Consider the following 16410-nt stretch of genomic DNA (forward strand, 5'->3'; position numbering starts at 1 on the left):
GTTGAACTCCTGTATTCACAGTGTTGATACTAAATGACAGCTGTATTATTCATGGTTCAAATGTACCTTGGAGAGTTGTAGTCCTGTGCTCACAGTGTTGTTACTAAATGACAGCTGTGTTATTCATGGTTCATATGTACCTTGGACAGATGTACTCCTGTGCTCACAGTGGAGTAGCTGAATGACAGCTGTATTATTCATGGTTGATAAGTAACTTGGACAGTTGTACTCCTGTGCTCACAGTGTTGTTACTATATGACAGCTGTATTATTCATGTTTCATATGTACCCTGGACAGTTCTACTCCTGTGCTCACAGTGTTGTTACTAAATGACAGCTGTATAATTCATGGTTCATGTGTACATTGGACAGTTGTACTGCTGTGCTCACAGTGTTGTTACTAAATGGCAGCTGTATTAGTCATGGTTCATATGTACCTTGGACAGTTGTACTCCTGTGCTCACAGTGTTGTTACTAAATGACAGCTGTATTATTCATGGTTCATATGTACCTTGGACATTTGTACTCCTGTGCTCACAGTGTTGTTACTAAATGACAGCTGTATTATTCATGGTTCATATGTACCTTGGACAGTTGTACTCCTGTTTTCACAGTGTTGTTACTAAATGGCAGCTGTATTATTCATGGTTCATATGTACCTTGGACAGTTGTACTCCTGTGCTCACAGTGCTGTTACTAAATAATAGCTGTGTTATTCATGGTTCATATGTACCTTGGACAGTTGTACTCCTGTGCTCTCAGTGGAGTGGCTGAATGTCAGCTGTATTATCCATGCTTAATAAGTAACTCAGACAGTTGTACTCCCATGCTCATAGTTTTGTTACTAAATGACAGCTGTATTATTCATGGTTGATATGTACCTGGGACAGTTGTACTCCTGTGCTCACAGTGTTGTTACTAAATGACAGCTGTATTATTCATGGTTCATATGTACCTTGGACAGTTGTACTCCTGTGCTCACAGTCTTGTTACTAAATGACAGCTGTATTATTCATGGTTCATATGTACCTTGGACAGTTGTACTCCTGTGCTCACAGTGTTGTTACTAAATGACAGCTGTATTATTCATGATTCATACGTAATTTGAACAGTTGTACGCCTGTGCTCACAGTGGAGTGGCTGAATGACAGCTGTATTATTCATGGTGGATAATTAGCTCAGACAGTTGTACTCCTGTGCTCACAGTGTTGTTAGTAAATGACAGCTGTATTATTCATGGTTCATATGTACCTTGGACAGTTGCACTCCTGTGCTCACAGTGTTGTTACTAAATGACAGCTGTATTATTTATGGTTCATATGTACCTTGGACAGTTGTACTCCTGTGCTCACAGTGGAGTGGCTGAATGACAAGCTGTATTATTCATGGTTGATACGTAACTCGGACAGTTGTACTCCTGTGCTCACAGTGTTATTACTAAATGACAGCTGTATTATTCATGGTTCATATGTACCTTGGACAGTTCAACTTCTGTGGTCCCAGTGGAGTATCTGAATGACAGCTGTATTATTCATGTCTGATAAGTAACTCGAACAGTTGTACTCCTGTGATCACAGTGTTGGTACTAAATGACAGCTGTATTATTCATGGTTCATATGTACCTTGGACAGCTGTACTCCTGTGCTCACAGTGTTGTTACTAAATGACAGCTGTATTATTCATGGTTCATATGTACCTTGGACAGTTGTACTCCTGTGTTCACAGTGTTGATACTAAATGACAGCTGTATTATTCATGGTTCATATGTACCTTGGGACAGTTGTACTCCTGTGCTCACAGTGTTGTTACTAAATGACAGCTGTATTATTCATGGTTCATATGTACCTTGGACAGCTGTACTCCTGTGCTAACAGTGTTGTTACTAAATAACAGCTGTATTATTCATGGTTCATATGTACCTTGGACAGTTGTACTCTTGTGCTCACAGTGTTGATACTAAATGACAGCTGTATTATTCATGGTTCATATCTACCTTGGACAGTTGTACTCCTGTGCTCACAGTGTTGTTACTAAATAATAGCTGTGTTATTCATGGTTCATATGTACTTTGGACAGTTGTACTCCTGTGCTCACAGTGGAGTGGCTGAATGACAGCTGTATTATTCATGGTTGATAAGTAACTCGGACAGTTGTACTCCTGCGCTCACAGTGCTGTTACTAAATGACAGCTGTATTATTCATGCTTCATTTGTACATTGGACAGTTCTACTCCTGTGCTCACAGTGTTGTTACTAAATGACAGCTGTATTAGTCATGGTTCATATGTTCCTTGGACAGTTGTACTCCTGTGCTCACAGTGTTGGTACTAAATAACAGCTGTGTTATTCATGGCTCATATGTACCTTGGACAGTTGTACTCCTGTGCTCAGAGTGGAGTGGCTGAATGACAGCTGTATTATTCATGTTTGTTAAGTAACTCAGACAGTTGTACTCCCGTGCTCACAGTGTTGTTACTAATTGACAGCTGTATTATTCATGGTTCATATGTACCTGGTACAGTTGTACTTCTGTGCTCACAGTGTTGTTACTAAATGACAGCTGTATTATTCATGGTTCATATGTACCTTGGACAGTTGTACTCCTGTGCTCACAGTGTTGTTACTAAATGACAGCTGTGTTATTCATGGTTCATATGTACCTTGGACAGTTGTACTCCTGTGCTCACAGTGGAGTGGCTGAATAACAGCTGTATTATTCATGGTTTATAAGTAACTCAGACAGTTGTACTCCTGTGCTCACAGTGTTGTTTCTAAATGGCAGCTGTATTATTCATGGTTCATATGTACCTTGGACAGTTGTACTCCTGTGCTCACAGTGTTGTTACTAAATAACAGCTGTATTATTCATGGTTCATAAGTACCTTGGACAGTTGTACTCCTGTTCTCACAGTGTTGTTACTAAATGACAGCTGTATTATTCATGGTTCATATGTACCTTGGACAGTTGTACTCCTGTGCTCACAGTGTTGGTACTAAATAACAGCTGTGTTATTCATGGTTCATATGTACCTTGGACAGTTGTACTCCTGTGTTCACAGTGGAGTGGCTGAATGACAGCTGTATTTTTCATGCTTGATAAGTAACTCAGACAGTTGTACTCCTGTGCTCACAGTGTTGTTACTAAATGACAGCTGTATTATTCATGGTTCTCATGTACCTGAGACAGTTGTACTTCTGTGCTCACAGTGTTGTTACTAAATGACAGCTGTATTATTCATGGTTCATATGTACCTTGGACATTTGTACTCCTGTGCTTACAGTGTTGTTACTAAATGACAGCTGTATTATTCATGGTTCATATGTACCTTGGACAGTTGTACTCCTGTGCTCACAGTGTTGTTACTAAATGCCAGTTGTATTATTCATGAATCATACGTAACTTGGACAGTTGTACTCCTGTGCTCACAGTGTTGTTACTAAATGACAGCTCTGTTATTCATGGTTCATATGTACCTTGGACAGTTGTACTCCTGTGCTCACAGTGGAGTGTCTGAATGACAGCTGTATTATTCATGTTTGATAAGTAACTTGAACAGTTGTACTCCTGCACTCACAGTGTTGTTACTAAATGACAGCTGTATTATTCATGGTTCATATGTACCTTGGACAGCTGTACTCCTGTGCTCACAGTGTTGTTACTAAATAACAGCTGTATTATTCATGGTGCATATGCACCTTGGACAGTTGTACTCATGTGTTCACAATGTTGATATTAAATAACAGCTGTATTATTCATGGTTCATATGTACCTTGGACAGTTGTACTCCTGTGCTCACAGTGTAGTTACTAAATGACAGCTGTTTTATTCATGGTTCATATGAACCTTGGACAGTTGTACTCCTGTGCTCACAGTGGAGTGGCTGAATGACAGCTGTATTATTCATGGTTGATAAGTAACTTGGACAGTTGTACTCCTCTGCTCACAGTGTTGTTACTAAATGACAGCTGTATTATTCATAGTTCATATGTAACTTGGACAGTTGTACTCCTGTGCTCACAGTGTTGTTACTAAACGACAGCTGTATTATTCATGGTTCATGTGTACCTTGGACAATTGTTCTCCTGTGCTCTCAGTGTTGTTAGTAAATGACAGCTGTATTAGTCATGGTTCATATGTACCTTGGACAGTTGTACTTCTGTGCTCACAGTGTTGTTACTAAATGACAGCTGTATTATTTATTGTTCATATGTACCTTGGACAGTTGTACTCCTGTGCTCACAGTGTTGTTACTAAATGACAGCTGTATTTTTCATGGTTCATATGTACCTTGGACAGTTGTACTCCTGTGCTCACAGTGTTGTTACCAAATAACAGCTGTATTATTCATGGTTCATATGTACCTTGGACAGTTGTACTCCTGTGCTCACAGTGTTGTTACTAAATAACAGCTGTGTTATTCATGGTTCATATGTACCTTGGACAGTTGTACTCCTGTGCTCACAGTGTTGTTACTAAATGACAGCGGTATTATTCATGGTTCATATGCACCTTGCACAGTTGTACTCCTGTGCTCACAGTGCTGTTACTAAATGACAGCTGTATTATTCATGGTTCATATGTACCTTGGACATTTGTACTCCCCTGCTCACAGCGTTGTTACTAAATGACAGCTGTATTATTCATGGTTCATATGTACCTTGGGCAGTTGTACTCCTGTTCTCACAGTGGAGTGGCTGAATGACAACTGTATTATTCATGGTTGATAATTGCTTTGGGCAGTTGCACTAACGTGCTCACAGGAAGTAGCATTAGAAACAACTACAGAGTTTCCTAATTTTTACCTATTACCTGTTTGCTGTATACTACTTATAGACCTCCTTTTCAAAGATGAGCTGGAGATTATATCACTGCCCCAACAGCAGAGTGGTACATATACTCATACTGTTGTATATAGGGAAAGTTGAGTTTGGTAAAGGATTTGTCAGTCATGTTATTCTCCATTGTTGTGAAGGAACTACAGTTGTGGTCTGGGTGCAAAAATCAGACACATTCAGAGGAGAGCTATACATTCATTCCAGTACTCATATATATGTTCATAACTGTATCCTGTCTCTATACCTTTTTTACTTTAACACCCAGAGGGGTAAGGTTGAGGCTACAAAAACTCAAAAAAGGGGGTGAAGAATGTTATTCTGTAGGTAGTTAGATCTTCATTGCACACACTTCATGGGGAGGGATGGATCAGACCAGCAGACAAGGCTCAGGTCTGATGGAGCTTCTGTGTGACATCTGCAGCACTGTGAGGTAGTACAATAGGTTTCTTTCTTAGGTCGCATTGATTGAAGAGAGATATGCCAAGGCTAGTTAAGGACAGGACAACAATATTGGTTGCCCAACTTTATCCAAGTGTTTAAGAGAGGTTGAAAAATTCTTTTTATCTCCATTCCTAGAGGTAATGGACCAAAACTCAATTCTGTAGTAGCCTGGGCATTGGTGATGTTTAGCCCACTGTAGCCGTGCATCTGGGAGTGAGACAATACACTAATAAAACCTAACTTAAGTTGTTATGTACTGTTGCTACACATGCAGTGAGTTTAGGCTAAGTAGGTTGGCAGTAAGCACATTTCTCATAAAAGGTACCCTCAGTCTGCAGTGAGAGCTTGCTCTGCATTAAAGTTTGTGTGAGCCAAACATGCTTGATTCATGTATATCCTTTCTCTGCATGCCACTGGGGAACTACATTCACAAATATCATTCAATTCACTATGGATTTGTATATGATATGCATTCAAAGATGTCAGCAGAAATAGAAAAACGGTGCGTAAAGCATCAGTCCAGCATCTAGATCTGGCAGTGATGCTAACATACATATGTCAACATGAAATGATGCAGTAGCACTGTCTGTGTTACCCTGTGTGGAGGGGTGCCTCTCCAGAAGGGCATATGGGCAGCCATAGTTGTAGAGGCTGCTATTTTGTACATACAGAGCGCACAGCACCCACAGAAAGTGAGACACATCTCATACATAACAACCCACATATGCTTCTTCTGTGTCTACTGCAGCAGTTGGCTTTGACATGTACACAGTCTCAGATATATGCATACAGTGTTTTGGCCAGTAACCCAGGGTACCCAGAACTGTCATTTCTCCCATCTTGTTTTAGACATGCTTGAGTGCTTGGGATGAATCTGCAGGTATGTTATCCTTACACAGTCTGTCACTATGGATATGACAACAATCTTCTGTTTATTCTTCATAAACCTGTAGTATAGACACAATGAAATGAAAGTTTTCATGAGTGCTGTGTTGCCATATACCACTTATATCATCACCTCCATCAACTGGAAGTGCCATCATATATGTCATAACTGGCCAAATGACTCATGTATGAAGTGGAATTGTAGGTGATATGATCAGTTTATTTTATTATTTCAGCAGGTAAGGCAAATCAATTTATAGTTCAGTAATTAATGCTGACTCCTAAAAAACACAAAAGAACAAATGTTTCAGTCTTCAAATTATACCAGAGCTTTCTGCCTACCTAGTTACACTTCTTCTGTCTAGATTCTGTGCCACCCATTTTCACTGATAACAAATCTGCTTTGGAGCCTGCAGACCAGCAGGCACTGCCAGCAGACAACTAGGTGATGTGATACCTGTTTACCATGGTGAGAAAATTTGTCAGATCAGCCACATACATGAGTTTGTTCAGCATGGCACCACCACCAAAACAACAGTCCCAACTCCCTTGCTTTAGTGACATCAATACTGCCAAGTTAACTTGATATCCACTCCGATATGTGGTCCTGGGAGAAGATGACCCATTGGGGTACTCAAAAGCGAGAAGTAAATTCCTCCCCAAATAACTTTCCAACCTTCAGAGTGAAAGATGGAAGGGTGCTGTTCACTATCCTATCACGCCATTCACATGTACCTTTCTACAAACCATTCAGCATGTTCTTCTTCTTTTTTTCTGCCACTTTCTATGTCAGACACTCCCCCATTTGCCTTCCCTCACTGCTCGGTCAGTCTTGATGGTAAACAACTTGTTTTGCTGTTAGAAAATGATCATTAATCCAAACATGAGCCTTATGACCACAACAATTTTGGAGATCATGAGCCAACACAATTTAAGCTACAAGTAAGGCATATTCATCAATTAACAACACAGCAGACAGCAAATGCTTACAATTATAAATTATACCTCAGATTCCAGCCTGTGTAGTTACTATTACTTTGCATAAATTCTGTACCACCCCCTTTTTAGTGACTCCAAACCAGTTTGAGAACTGAGGCACCACCAGCCACCTATGATATGCAATCAGGTGAAATGATGCCCATTCATCTTGAACTGCAACTTTACCAGAGGGCCCAAATATTTGTGCTTACTCAAAATGGCCACAACACTAACAGTTCAGCCCCCACCCCATTAATCCAGTTATATGAATACTGTCAAGTCATCCAAATGGCCACCCCTCCATGTGGAGTCCAGGGAGGGGATGACCCATAGGAGGAACCAAAAGATGGGGAGGCATCAGTCTGACTCTTTGTCCCTCAGGTCTACATGTAGGTCTTTATTAAATCAGCCAAAAGTCACTTCAACGAACAGCATTTCATTGGAAGTGCCATTCATTGAATTCTGCTCTTGTGTGGGCTGCACCTCCCACCCCCACCCCCCCACTAATTATATATACCAACTCCAAGATTGCACTACAGTGAGGAAATGGCAAATTTTCTGATCTTCACTGTAATGAGATCTCAGTATGAACAATGAACAGCATGTTCGATGTAAGTGCACCAAAAAAGCTGAAATGAATTTTCATTGAACTAGTAGAGAACCCTACATGCCTCAGTACCAGCAAGCAAAGTTTTGGGGCTGTGCTTGTGATCTTCCTTTTGATACATTTTCTGGTCCTCTCCTTGGTGGAGATGATGACCACCTGCCACCAGACTGATCTGTATAATATCTTAAATAAAATAAGATGTGCTGCTCCGCAGATGATTTTAACTTTTAACAGATCCCTCAGTATCATGCCTATTATACTCTTTTTTTTTTCTTTTTCACTAAAATAAGGTCAGTACCCTGCAAATAAATTACCTTCACCCTATGTTGTCCAAAGTCTTGCTACATTCAAGACACTGCATTACTCTTTGTCTGTGCAAATGGACTTTCCATTCTAAAACATTTAAACCCAGCTGGGATCCACAGGGGCAGATTAACCATCTTTGGCTTCACAATGTGATTGGGAGTGCCTGATCTGGAAAATACTTTGAGGAACTGTGGGGATGAAAGAGAGTATTATCAGCCCATACATCAGTATAACTTTGTATCTATCTATCTATCTATCTATCTATCTATCTATCTATCTATCTATCTATCTATCTATCTATCTATCTATCCGTCTATTTGTCTGTCTGTCTATCTATCTATCTATCTATCTATCTATCTATCTATCTATCTATCTATCTATCTATCTATCTATCTATCTATCTATCTATCTATCTATCTATCTATCTATCTATCTATCTGTCTATCTCTATATATGTGTGTGTGCCTGTGTGTGTATATAAATACACACAGACACACGTCTAACTTTTTTTAGATACATTATAGTATATTTACACCCACATATACATACATATGCTCACATATCTTTTTGTTGGACATAAGTAGTCACACTATGAAAGTCCTTAACCTGCACCTCAGTGTTCATTTAATGACTTCAACTTGGGGTCTTGCATTCCTCAAATCAGTGGCCTCATTTATCTTGAAGGAGTGATATGAATAGCCTGAAGCATCCACACTTTGGTCCTGCCAACGCTGTAATTAATATGATTCCATCTGTCCCTCAGTATAGCCTGCTAAAAATGAACCCATTCAGCTTCATTTCACATGACGCCTGGTGCAAGGGCACCAGCCATGTTACTGGACAAAGTACCCTTCAGGTGGTTGTAGTTTAGGCAGTTCTGGTACTGTCTGCATTAGCAAAGAGATCCATAGCATGCTGCATCATGGGCACTGACGTCAACAACTGCAACTAATGTGTTGTCCAGCTATAGCTATAGCTGCTGTTACATGGACTGTACCTCACCAGTACCTGTTTCTGAAAACAGGTCTTAGCCACTGCACTGTGTGCCTGTTTTATGTTTCGCAGAATAACTCCTCTACATTGCATGCCACCATTTGTAATTTGCACTGACATACTCATTTGTTTATAATTTAAGAAGATATTGTCATGCAGTGTTTACAGCTCTGTTCTTATCCCTGCATGGGCACATGTGTCTCCAAATCATCTGTTCCATGCCTGTCTTTATTAACTAAGGCACTATGCTACTTTTATGAATAGCAGCCATATTTGCCCTTGTGTTTGCAGTAGCTGACACAGAATGACATAAATAATGATTTTTGTCTTATTAGTTGTTGAACAATAATGACTAGCCACATGGATGAGTGATCTTACAACTTAAATGCCTATTTTAAATATATTTACTGTGGATATACTTGCCCATTGTTAGTTACTAACACAAAAGGGTGTATTTTTTGCAATAAACTTCAGAATCTCAATACTTCACTTTTGTCTAATTTAGACTTTGCAGAAGATTTGCTTAGAAGCAAATAGCTGACAGGAAATGACGGTACATGTACAAACATTGGAATAGTTAGGAGACGATTATTTGGACTATCCAGTGACATAAATCAGAAACAAGGAAAGGAAAAGGAGGATTATTTCCACATTTTTTTAAAGCCATGTTTCTTCTGCTGTGAAGTATTCATTTTCAGGTTGTTCAGAGTATCGTATATTTGCAATCCCTCAATCTTATGATAAATATGAGTTGGCATAATGGTTAAGTGTTTACCTCACAAATGAGAAGTACAGAATTTGATTCCCACCAAGGGAAATTAATTAGGCTTATAATGGTCCAGAAAGACAGCTAGCCTACTACTTATCTGTGAACCTAGTATGCATTCACACTCAACTTTTCCCTTCTACACACATTATAGAAGAATATAAATCTAAGTAAGAGGTTATCAATGTTTCAATAAGAATACAATCGAAGCTGTTATTCAGCATCAAGGTAATGGTTTGTTGGTGAATGATAGTAAGGAAAGTAAAATGAGTGGCCCTCAAGAAAAAAAATAAATAATATGAGGTGGACACTGACACTGTAGGTAACAAAGCTTACTGTCACCAGCATTTGAGTCAAAACTGCATTTTGAACTTTATTGAATTAATGTAACAAGTTTTCTTTTTCAGATAGAACAACTGCAAATCTGCCATCCTCTACAGAAGATGTATCATTACACACAACATCAGAACGAGGTGAATGTCTTTTATTTTCACTCTATTTTCGTTTTGTTTGCTCAAGCTGAAACATGTCTGCTATTTATGAAAGCAACATAGGAGGCAAAAAATCAACTCCATTAAATGAGTACAGTCTCTGATATCCTCCTTTAATTAAATAAACTGATAATATTTCTTAATGATGTGAATGATAAAATCATCATATAGCTATTCAGAGGATATTTTTTAATTACAATGAAAGCATGGAACTGAATAGCTAATACTTTGATGGTACAGTTAGGCTATACACCGATTTCCAGTTGCAAAATAAAAAAAAAAATGTTCTACAAGTTATGTTTCTTATTTGCGTCTTTACATTTTCACACTCTACACAATAGTGTCGTCACCAATTCATCCAAAGCTGATACTTAGAGGAATAATTTTCGAAAACTGTCAATGAAGATTGACAGTAATATTTGTACTCAAATAATCCTGGAAGTAACATAAGTTAACATGTCAGCACACACACAAATGCACACATCTGTGAGTACACACCTTCTGGGACATCAGAGACAAAAATTATTTTAACCTTCAATCATGGCTCATTACAAGAGTGGCTCTCAAAAGTTTTTGGCAGTATAGAAAAGTGAAAAGCCATGTGGTTTCTGTGATGTCCATTCATTTTGAAATCAGATGTGTAACAAATTGAGCAGCATCCGTTATTGGAGCAGACAATGCTGTCCATATCATGTATGTTCCTAGCCACATGAAAGAAGTTACATCACGAGTCTAGCTGAAAGATCAACATCAACGATTAGGAATTTCACCCCTAAAAAGATAAACAGCTTAGTGTGTGTGTGTGTGTGTGTGTGTGTGTGTGTGTGTGTGTGTGTGTGTGTGTGTGTGTGTGTGTGTGTGTGTGTGTTTGCATGTGCAAGAGAATATGCATGTCTCGGAATGAACTGGAAAACCTTTAAAAGAACAAGGGATCTGTATTATTTTAATTACAGAATATCTACTAAATGTTTAAAAGTTCTAGGAATATGTATTATTTTAATTACAGAATAACACTTAAACCATTAAAGGTAACAGAGATTTATATTATTTTAATTACAGAATATCTCCTAAACCTTTAAAGGTACAAGGACTGTATATTATTTTAACTACAGAATATCTCCCAAAACTTTAAAAGTAACAGGGATGTGTATTATTTCAATAACAGAATATCTCCTAAAGTTTAAAAGTGCCAGGGATGTTTATGATTTTAATTACAGAATATTCCCTAAACCTTTAAAAGTACCAGAGATGTGTATTAGTTTAATTACATAATATCTCTTAAACTTTTGAAAATATAATTAAAACAATGATTGAAGGATAGCAGCTATAAATAAAGTTGGACATTGGAAGAAAATAAGCAACTTGAAAAATATAATCTTGCAAACATAGCTCTTAACATTCCAACTCCAGAATGTGGAACATTCTCATAAGTATTTTGTTTTATTTCGATTTATTTACCAGAAAAGTAAGACTGGGCAAACAAACCCCATTTCAATGACCACAATCATGTCAGAAAGGTGTTTCAATTATATTTTGGAAATCTTTCAATTTGCTTGCCATAGGCATGATATTGCTTCAGCTTGCTTTGCTCATTCTGTTTCATTGTCTTGATATAGAAAGTGTCATTGAATGCAGACAGTGAAGCTGTGCAGCTGTTCCATTACTATGATCTTGCATGGATATTGGATTTTTTTATTACTATATACTGAGCTATTAAATTGTGGTAGTTAGCTTTCTGTTTGTATAATTTAGACTACATATTTTTAAGGTATGGAAGAATGGGTAGCTATTTTAGATTAAATATGTTGTAGACAGTTTCTTGCTTAGTTTAACAGGAAATTAAAGCCATTTAACTCATTACAACAGAGTGAAACCTTTCAGGTGCATCTGCAGTTTCCTACTGACGCTTCTAGGCATCAAATATTTCTTGTTCATATTTGCATCAATAATTCCAAAACCATGCTATGTACAATGTTGTAAAGTATTTCATCTTAAAACTTACACAATGTCAAACTCAACTGCATTAATATTTGACCTCTGTCTAGTGCAAGTAAATATATATTAACTGTTGTTTTTATGATATTAATTTATATCAATATAATTTTCACATTTTTCTAAATATCTCAACAACCAAATAACACAGACAGAACTCCTTGGTCTCGTATGAAAGCTCTCTGCTATATGAATAAAATGCTGCTGACAGTATGTGTGTAACTTGAGTGGTTGCCGAGATAATATAAGTGGTTTACAAAATATTACAAACATAATATGTACTGTGTTTACTGTGAGTTATAAAATTTAGTTTATGACCTAGGACCTAAAGAATACTACCAATATAAAAGTAGCTCATGCTGAAGGATTTGCCATTCATACTACTTTCATAACCTATATGGTACCAGAGATATGAACATTTGTTTGAAATGTGAGGAAATAATTTGATTCTGTCAAAAGGCTTAGGCTCCTCCCATTAAAAGTTACGGTGCAAACTTCTGAGCTCCATTGGAGAGAATGATTTAAATAGTATGTGGTCATTTTTTTATAGTGCACCTCATGCATACCAGGGGACATAGTGATATGATTTCTTAAAAAAACACTGCATCACCCTCCGTCTGTGCCAATGATTTTTCCTTTCTATAGCATTTAAACCTAGTGGAGTCCCACTGGGGCAGATTAACCATCTTTTGTCTGCACAATGTTCTTGGGATTTCCTGATCTTGAAAATAATTTATGGATCTGTGGGGAGGAAAGACGGTGCTATCAGCCTGTACATCGGTATAACTTTTTATCTGTCTATATATCTCTCTATCTATCTGTACAGACACACAGATCTACACACACACACACATACAGACACACACACACACACGCACACACACGCACACACACACACACACACACACACACACACACACACGCATCCACACACACGCACACACTCACACACACTGACTGCAAGACAACAAATTATAAAAAGTTTAAATGAACATTGGAACATTTTATATATATATATATATATATATATATATATATATATATGTATACCTTATTATCATACAGAAGTCATAATATGAAGTTCTTTAACCTCCACTTCCCTTTTCACTTAATGATTTCAACTGGGAGTCTTGCATTTTCCAAATCAGTGGTTCTGCCTTTCTTGAAGGACTGACATGAATAGCTTGAAGCATCCACCCCTTGTCCTGCCAACATTCTCATTAATATGATTCCATTTGTCTATCAGTAGTATGACTGCCATCTGTTTTAAAGATGATCTCTTCAAGCTTTATTTCAGATGACAGATGGTGCAGAGAGGCCAGCCATGCTAGTAGACAAAGTGCTCTTTCCTTGTCCAGATGAAGCAATACTTGTTGCTTAGCCAACTCCTGGTCACATTTTAGGATCATAACCAGACATGGACACCCACCTAAAAATCATTAGATCTTCCTACCTCAAGCTTTGGCTCAATGGCATACTTGGTGTCCATTGTAGACTCTCCTCACACCTAAAGGTCCTGTGAGACTTCACAAGGATTAAGCTACCCCACACAGTAAAATTATAATAAATATTCACAGTCACCTTCAATCCAATCAACAACGTGGGTAGGAATCATTTCTAGAGGGATATCACTACATCCTGCATTTTTTCCTCTAATCCTCCCTCAACCCTTGAGCATTTTGGTCATTATTCTTTCCTTTCAAAATCCAGCTGATGGCCACAACTTGTACCTGAAAGTTGCAACTGCATTTCTACACTCCCAAATATGTACTAAGAACTTCTTTGCCAAGTTTGCATATGCATTCTTGCGTAGAGGTAGGTCCCCAGTGAAATCCATGAAGAACTGAAGTGCCATGGTAAATGATTTTCTGCTGGCTAGCCAGGTCCCATCTCTCACTTGCTTACCTGCAGTTACAGCCAGATGACCACACTGTGTCTTGTATGTGTTCTCTTTCAAGGGCTACCCCTGGGACTGTAAACGGCTGTAAACCTGTGCAGTTGCTTCCTAGAAACAGAATCAGCAGTATCATTCCATTGATCTGGTAGGTAAACAGCAGAAAAATAGATATTAAATTTTAGTGTGTATGATGTTCAGAGTTGCCACAAATGCCTGGTTGTCTGAAAAGAGCCTAATCCTGCAATTTTTTCCATATCACTATAGATGTCCATATGCTCAAGACATCTAAAAACTTGATGTCCCCTCTCACTTTTGCCTCTCAATTAACCAGCCAAACTGCTGCAAACCATTTTAGATCAGAGATCCTCCCCTTGTCCCACTACCCAAGATACTTCTCCGTATAGGTTAAGCTCTGTATTGCTGACCCATTACCCTTACCAATAGTTGATGCCATTGAAACCACTTAAGATCTGATGCCAGACCTCTCAGTTAGCCCTCAGTTCCTACATGATCCTAAGTCTAACTCCAAAGACTGATGCTAAACATGAGGCTATCACCTGGTGAGCAAAAGTGACAAAATATCTGACCTATACTTGTTACCTCTTACTCCTCAACACTTCAATCCTTTCCTCAGCGGACACAGCTTGTCTTGTGGAAGCCAGCCTATTTAGGTCATAGTGCCAATCTGTTAACCATTATAGGTTGTGGTCTAGTAGCCCATGGAGTTATTTAGTAAAATTCAAGAATCTTACAAATAACAACAAATACTCATGGCATAGAGAGATAAATCCCTAACTATAGACCAGGAAACCAGGGTGTGGTTATAGCTCTGGGCATCTGAAGTAATGGCAGGGAGGGATAGGTATGTCCATGCTGGGGGAGGACATTCATCTAAGGTACTTTCTGATGGGAGGCATGGTCTATATAACAGAGCAGTAGGTGAATTCTCAAGTTTTTAATGGTTAACCTATTATATAGGTGTTCTTTATCATTTAAGAACAGCGTGGCAAGCTCTTTACTATTCATTCATAGAAATTGATTAAATTACATTGCTATCAACAAGGATAAGAAATGTTTATATGAAGACAACCCATCCCCCCAATTCACTTTATTTTAGCCTGAATTGTTGGCTTTCCTGAAGAAGAGTCTGAGCTGCTCTGTCATCTGTTAGTCACATTATATACAAAAAAAGTTGTGAATCCTTGCAATAGGTAGGCTTAAAGAGACATTGTGATGGAACAAAATTTTAAAATACAAAAGTGCATCGTAAAGTACAATCCAGGAAGTCAAAGTCCTAAAGACTGATTCCATAGATTTCAGACAAGTTTTAAATTAAATACACTGAGGCAACTAATCGAGAAAAAAAGGCACACTTACATAAGACACAGTAGTGACAGATACGCAAGAAGGAATGTGTTTATGGTAGTGTTGTTCTTTAATGATTGTCAGTAGGCAGCCTTTTCCTGTCTAAGTTTTCTCCACATATTTGAAACATATTTTCTAAGATACCTTGTCCACAGACAAAGCTGCCTACCCCCTCACTCTTTCTATTTCCATGTTATATTTGCAGTAGATAAAGCAAAGAGGTTGGGGTATATGTATACGTGACATTGCAAAATATAAAGAAAATACAAATAGTCTGTATTTATTTTATAGGTCTTATAACAAGCTTGAGATCATCCACTGAAGAATTACCATTGCTAACAGCATCTGTGCCAGGTAAGAATATGTTATCATACTGTATTTGACTGAAATTATTTCTAATATTAATAAAATTAAATATGAGCTAAAATATTCTTTTTTGAACTATTTTAGTTTCACATATTCTTTCTTAATTAAAATCACAGGTTTTAAGATCATAGGAGATTACTACACTATCACCCCCTGAGGTCATTTTAAGCATAGCCATTTCAACCCAATATAATACCATAGAGGTACTGGTCAATACCCAAGATTGCATATAGTGATGCCTACCCATGTCCAAGAGGGTTGTGGTTGCTGTCTCTGGTAATAATTTAGTGTGCTCCATCCACTCATCCATGCTCTTCTTGAATGGTGTCATAGAGGTCTTCTGTTTCACATGAATTGGTAGCTTGTTCCAAAGACATGGAAGTTGCTGGGAGATAAATCTGTCCCTCCAGCATGTCCTATTTAAGTCACAGGCCATATTTAAGACCCTGGAATGGGTTGCCTTAGACCCATTTGAGTTACAGATATGGA

General features: G+C 38.1%; 1 protein-coding gene across 8 annotated transcripts in view; it reads left to right on the top strand.

The window, feature by feature from the left end:
• LOC122800839 (uncharacterized threonine-rich GPI-anchored glycoprotein PJ4664.02-like) overlaps positions 1-16410 on the top strand; it is a 662067-nt gene that overhangs the window by 308529 nt on the left and 337128 nt on the right. For all 8 annotated transcript variants that reach the window (XM_044070146.1, XM_044070147.1, XM_044070150.1 and 5 more), the window contains 2 exons: positions 10218-10283; positions 15847-15909. In XM_044070146.1, the coding sequence (XP_043926081.1) occupies positions 10218-10283; positions 15847-15909 (129 nt within the window). The remainder of the gene's footprint in view (positions 1-10217; positions 10284-15846; positions 15910-16410) is intronic.

Source organism: Protopterus annectens, chromosome 4.part1, assembly GCF_019279795.1.
Source record: "Protopterus annectens isolate FY-2018-M chromosome 4.part1, PAN1.0, whole genome shotgun sequence".
NCBI classification, from domain to species: Eukaryota; Metazoa; Chordata; order Ceratodontiformes; family Protopteridae; genus Protopterus; species Protopterus annectens.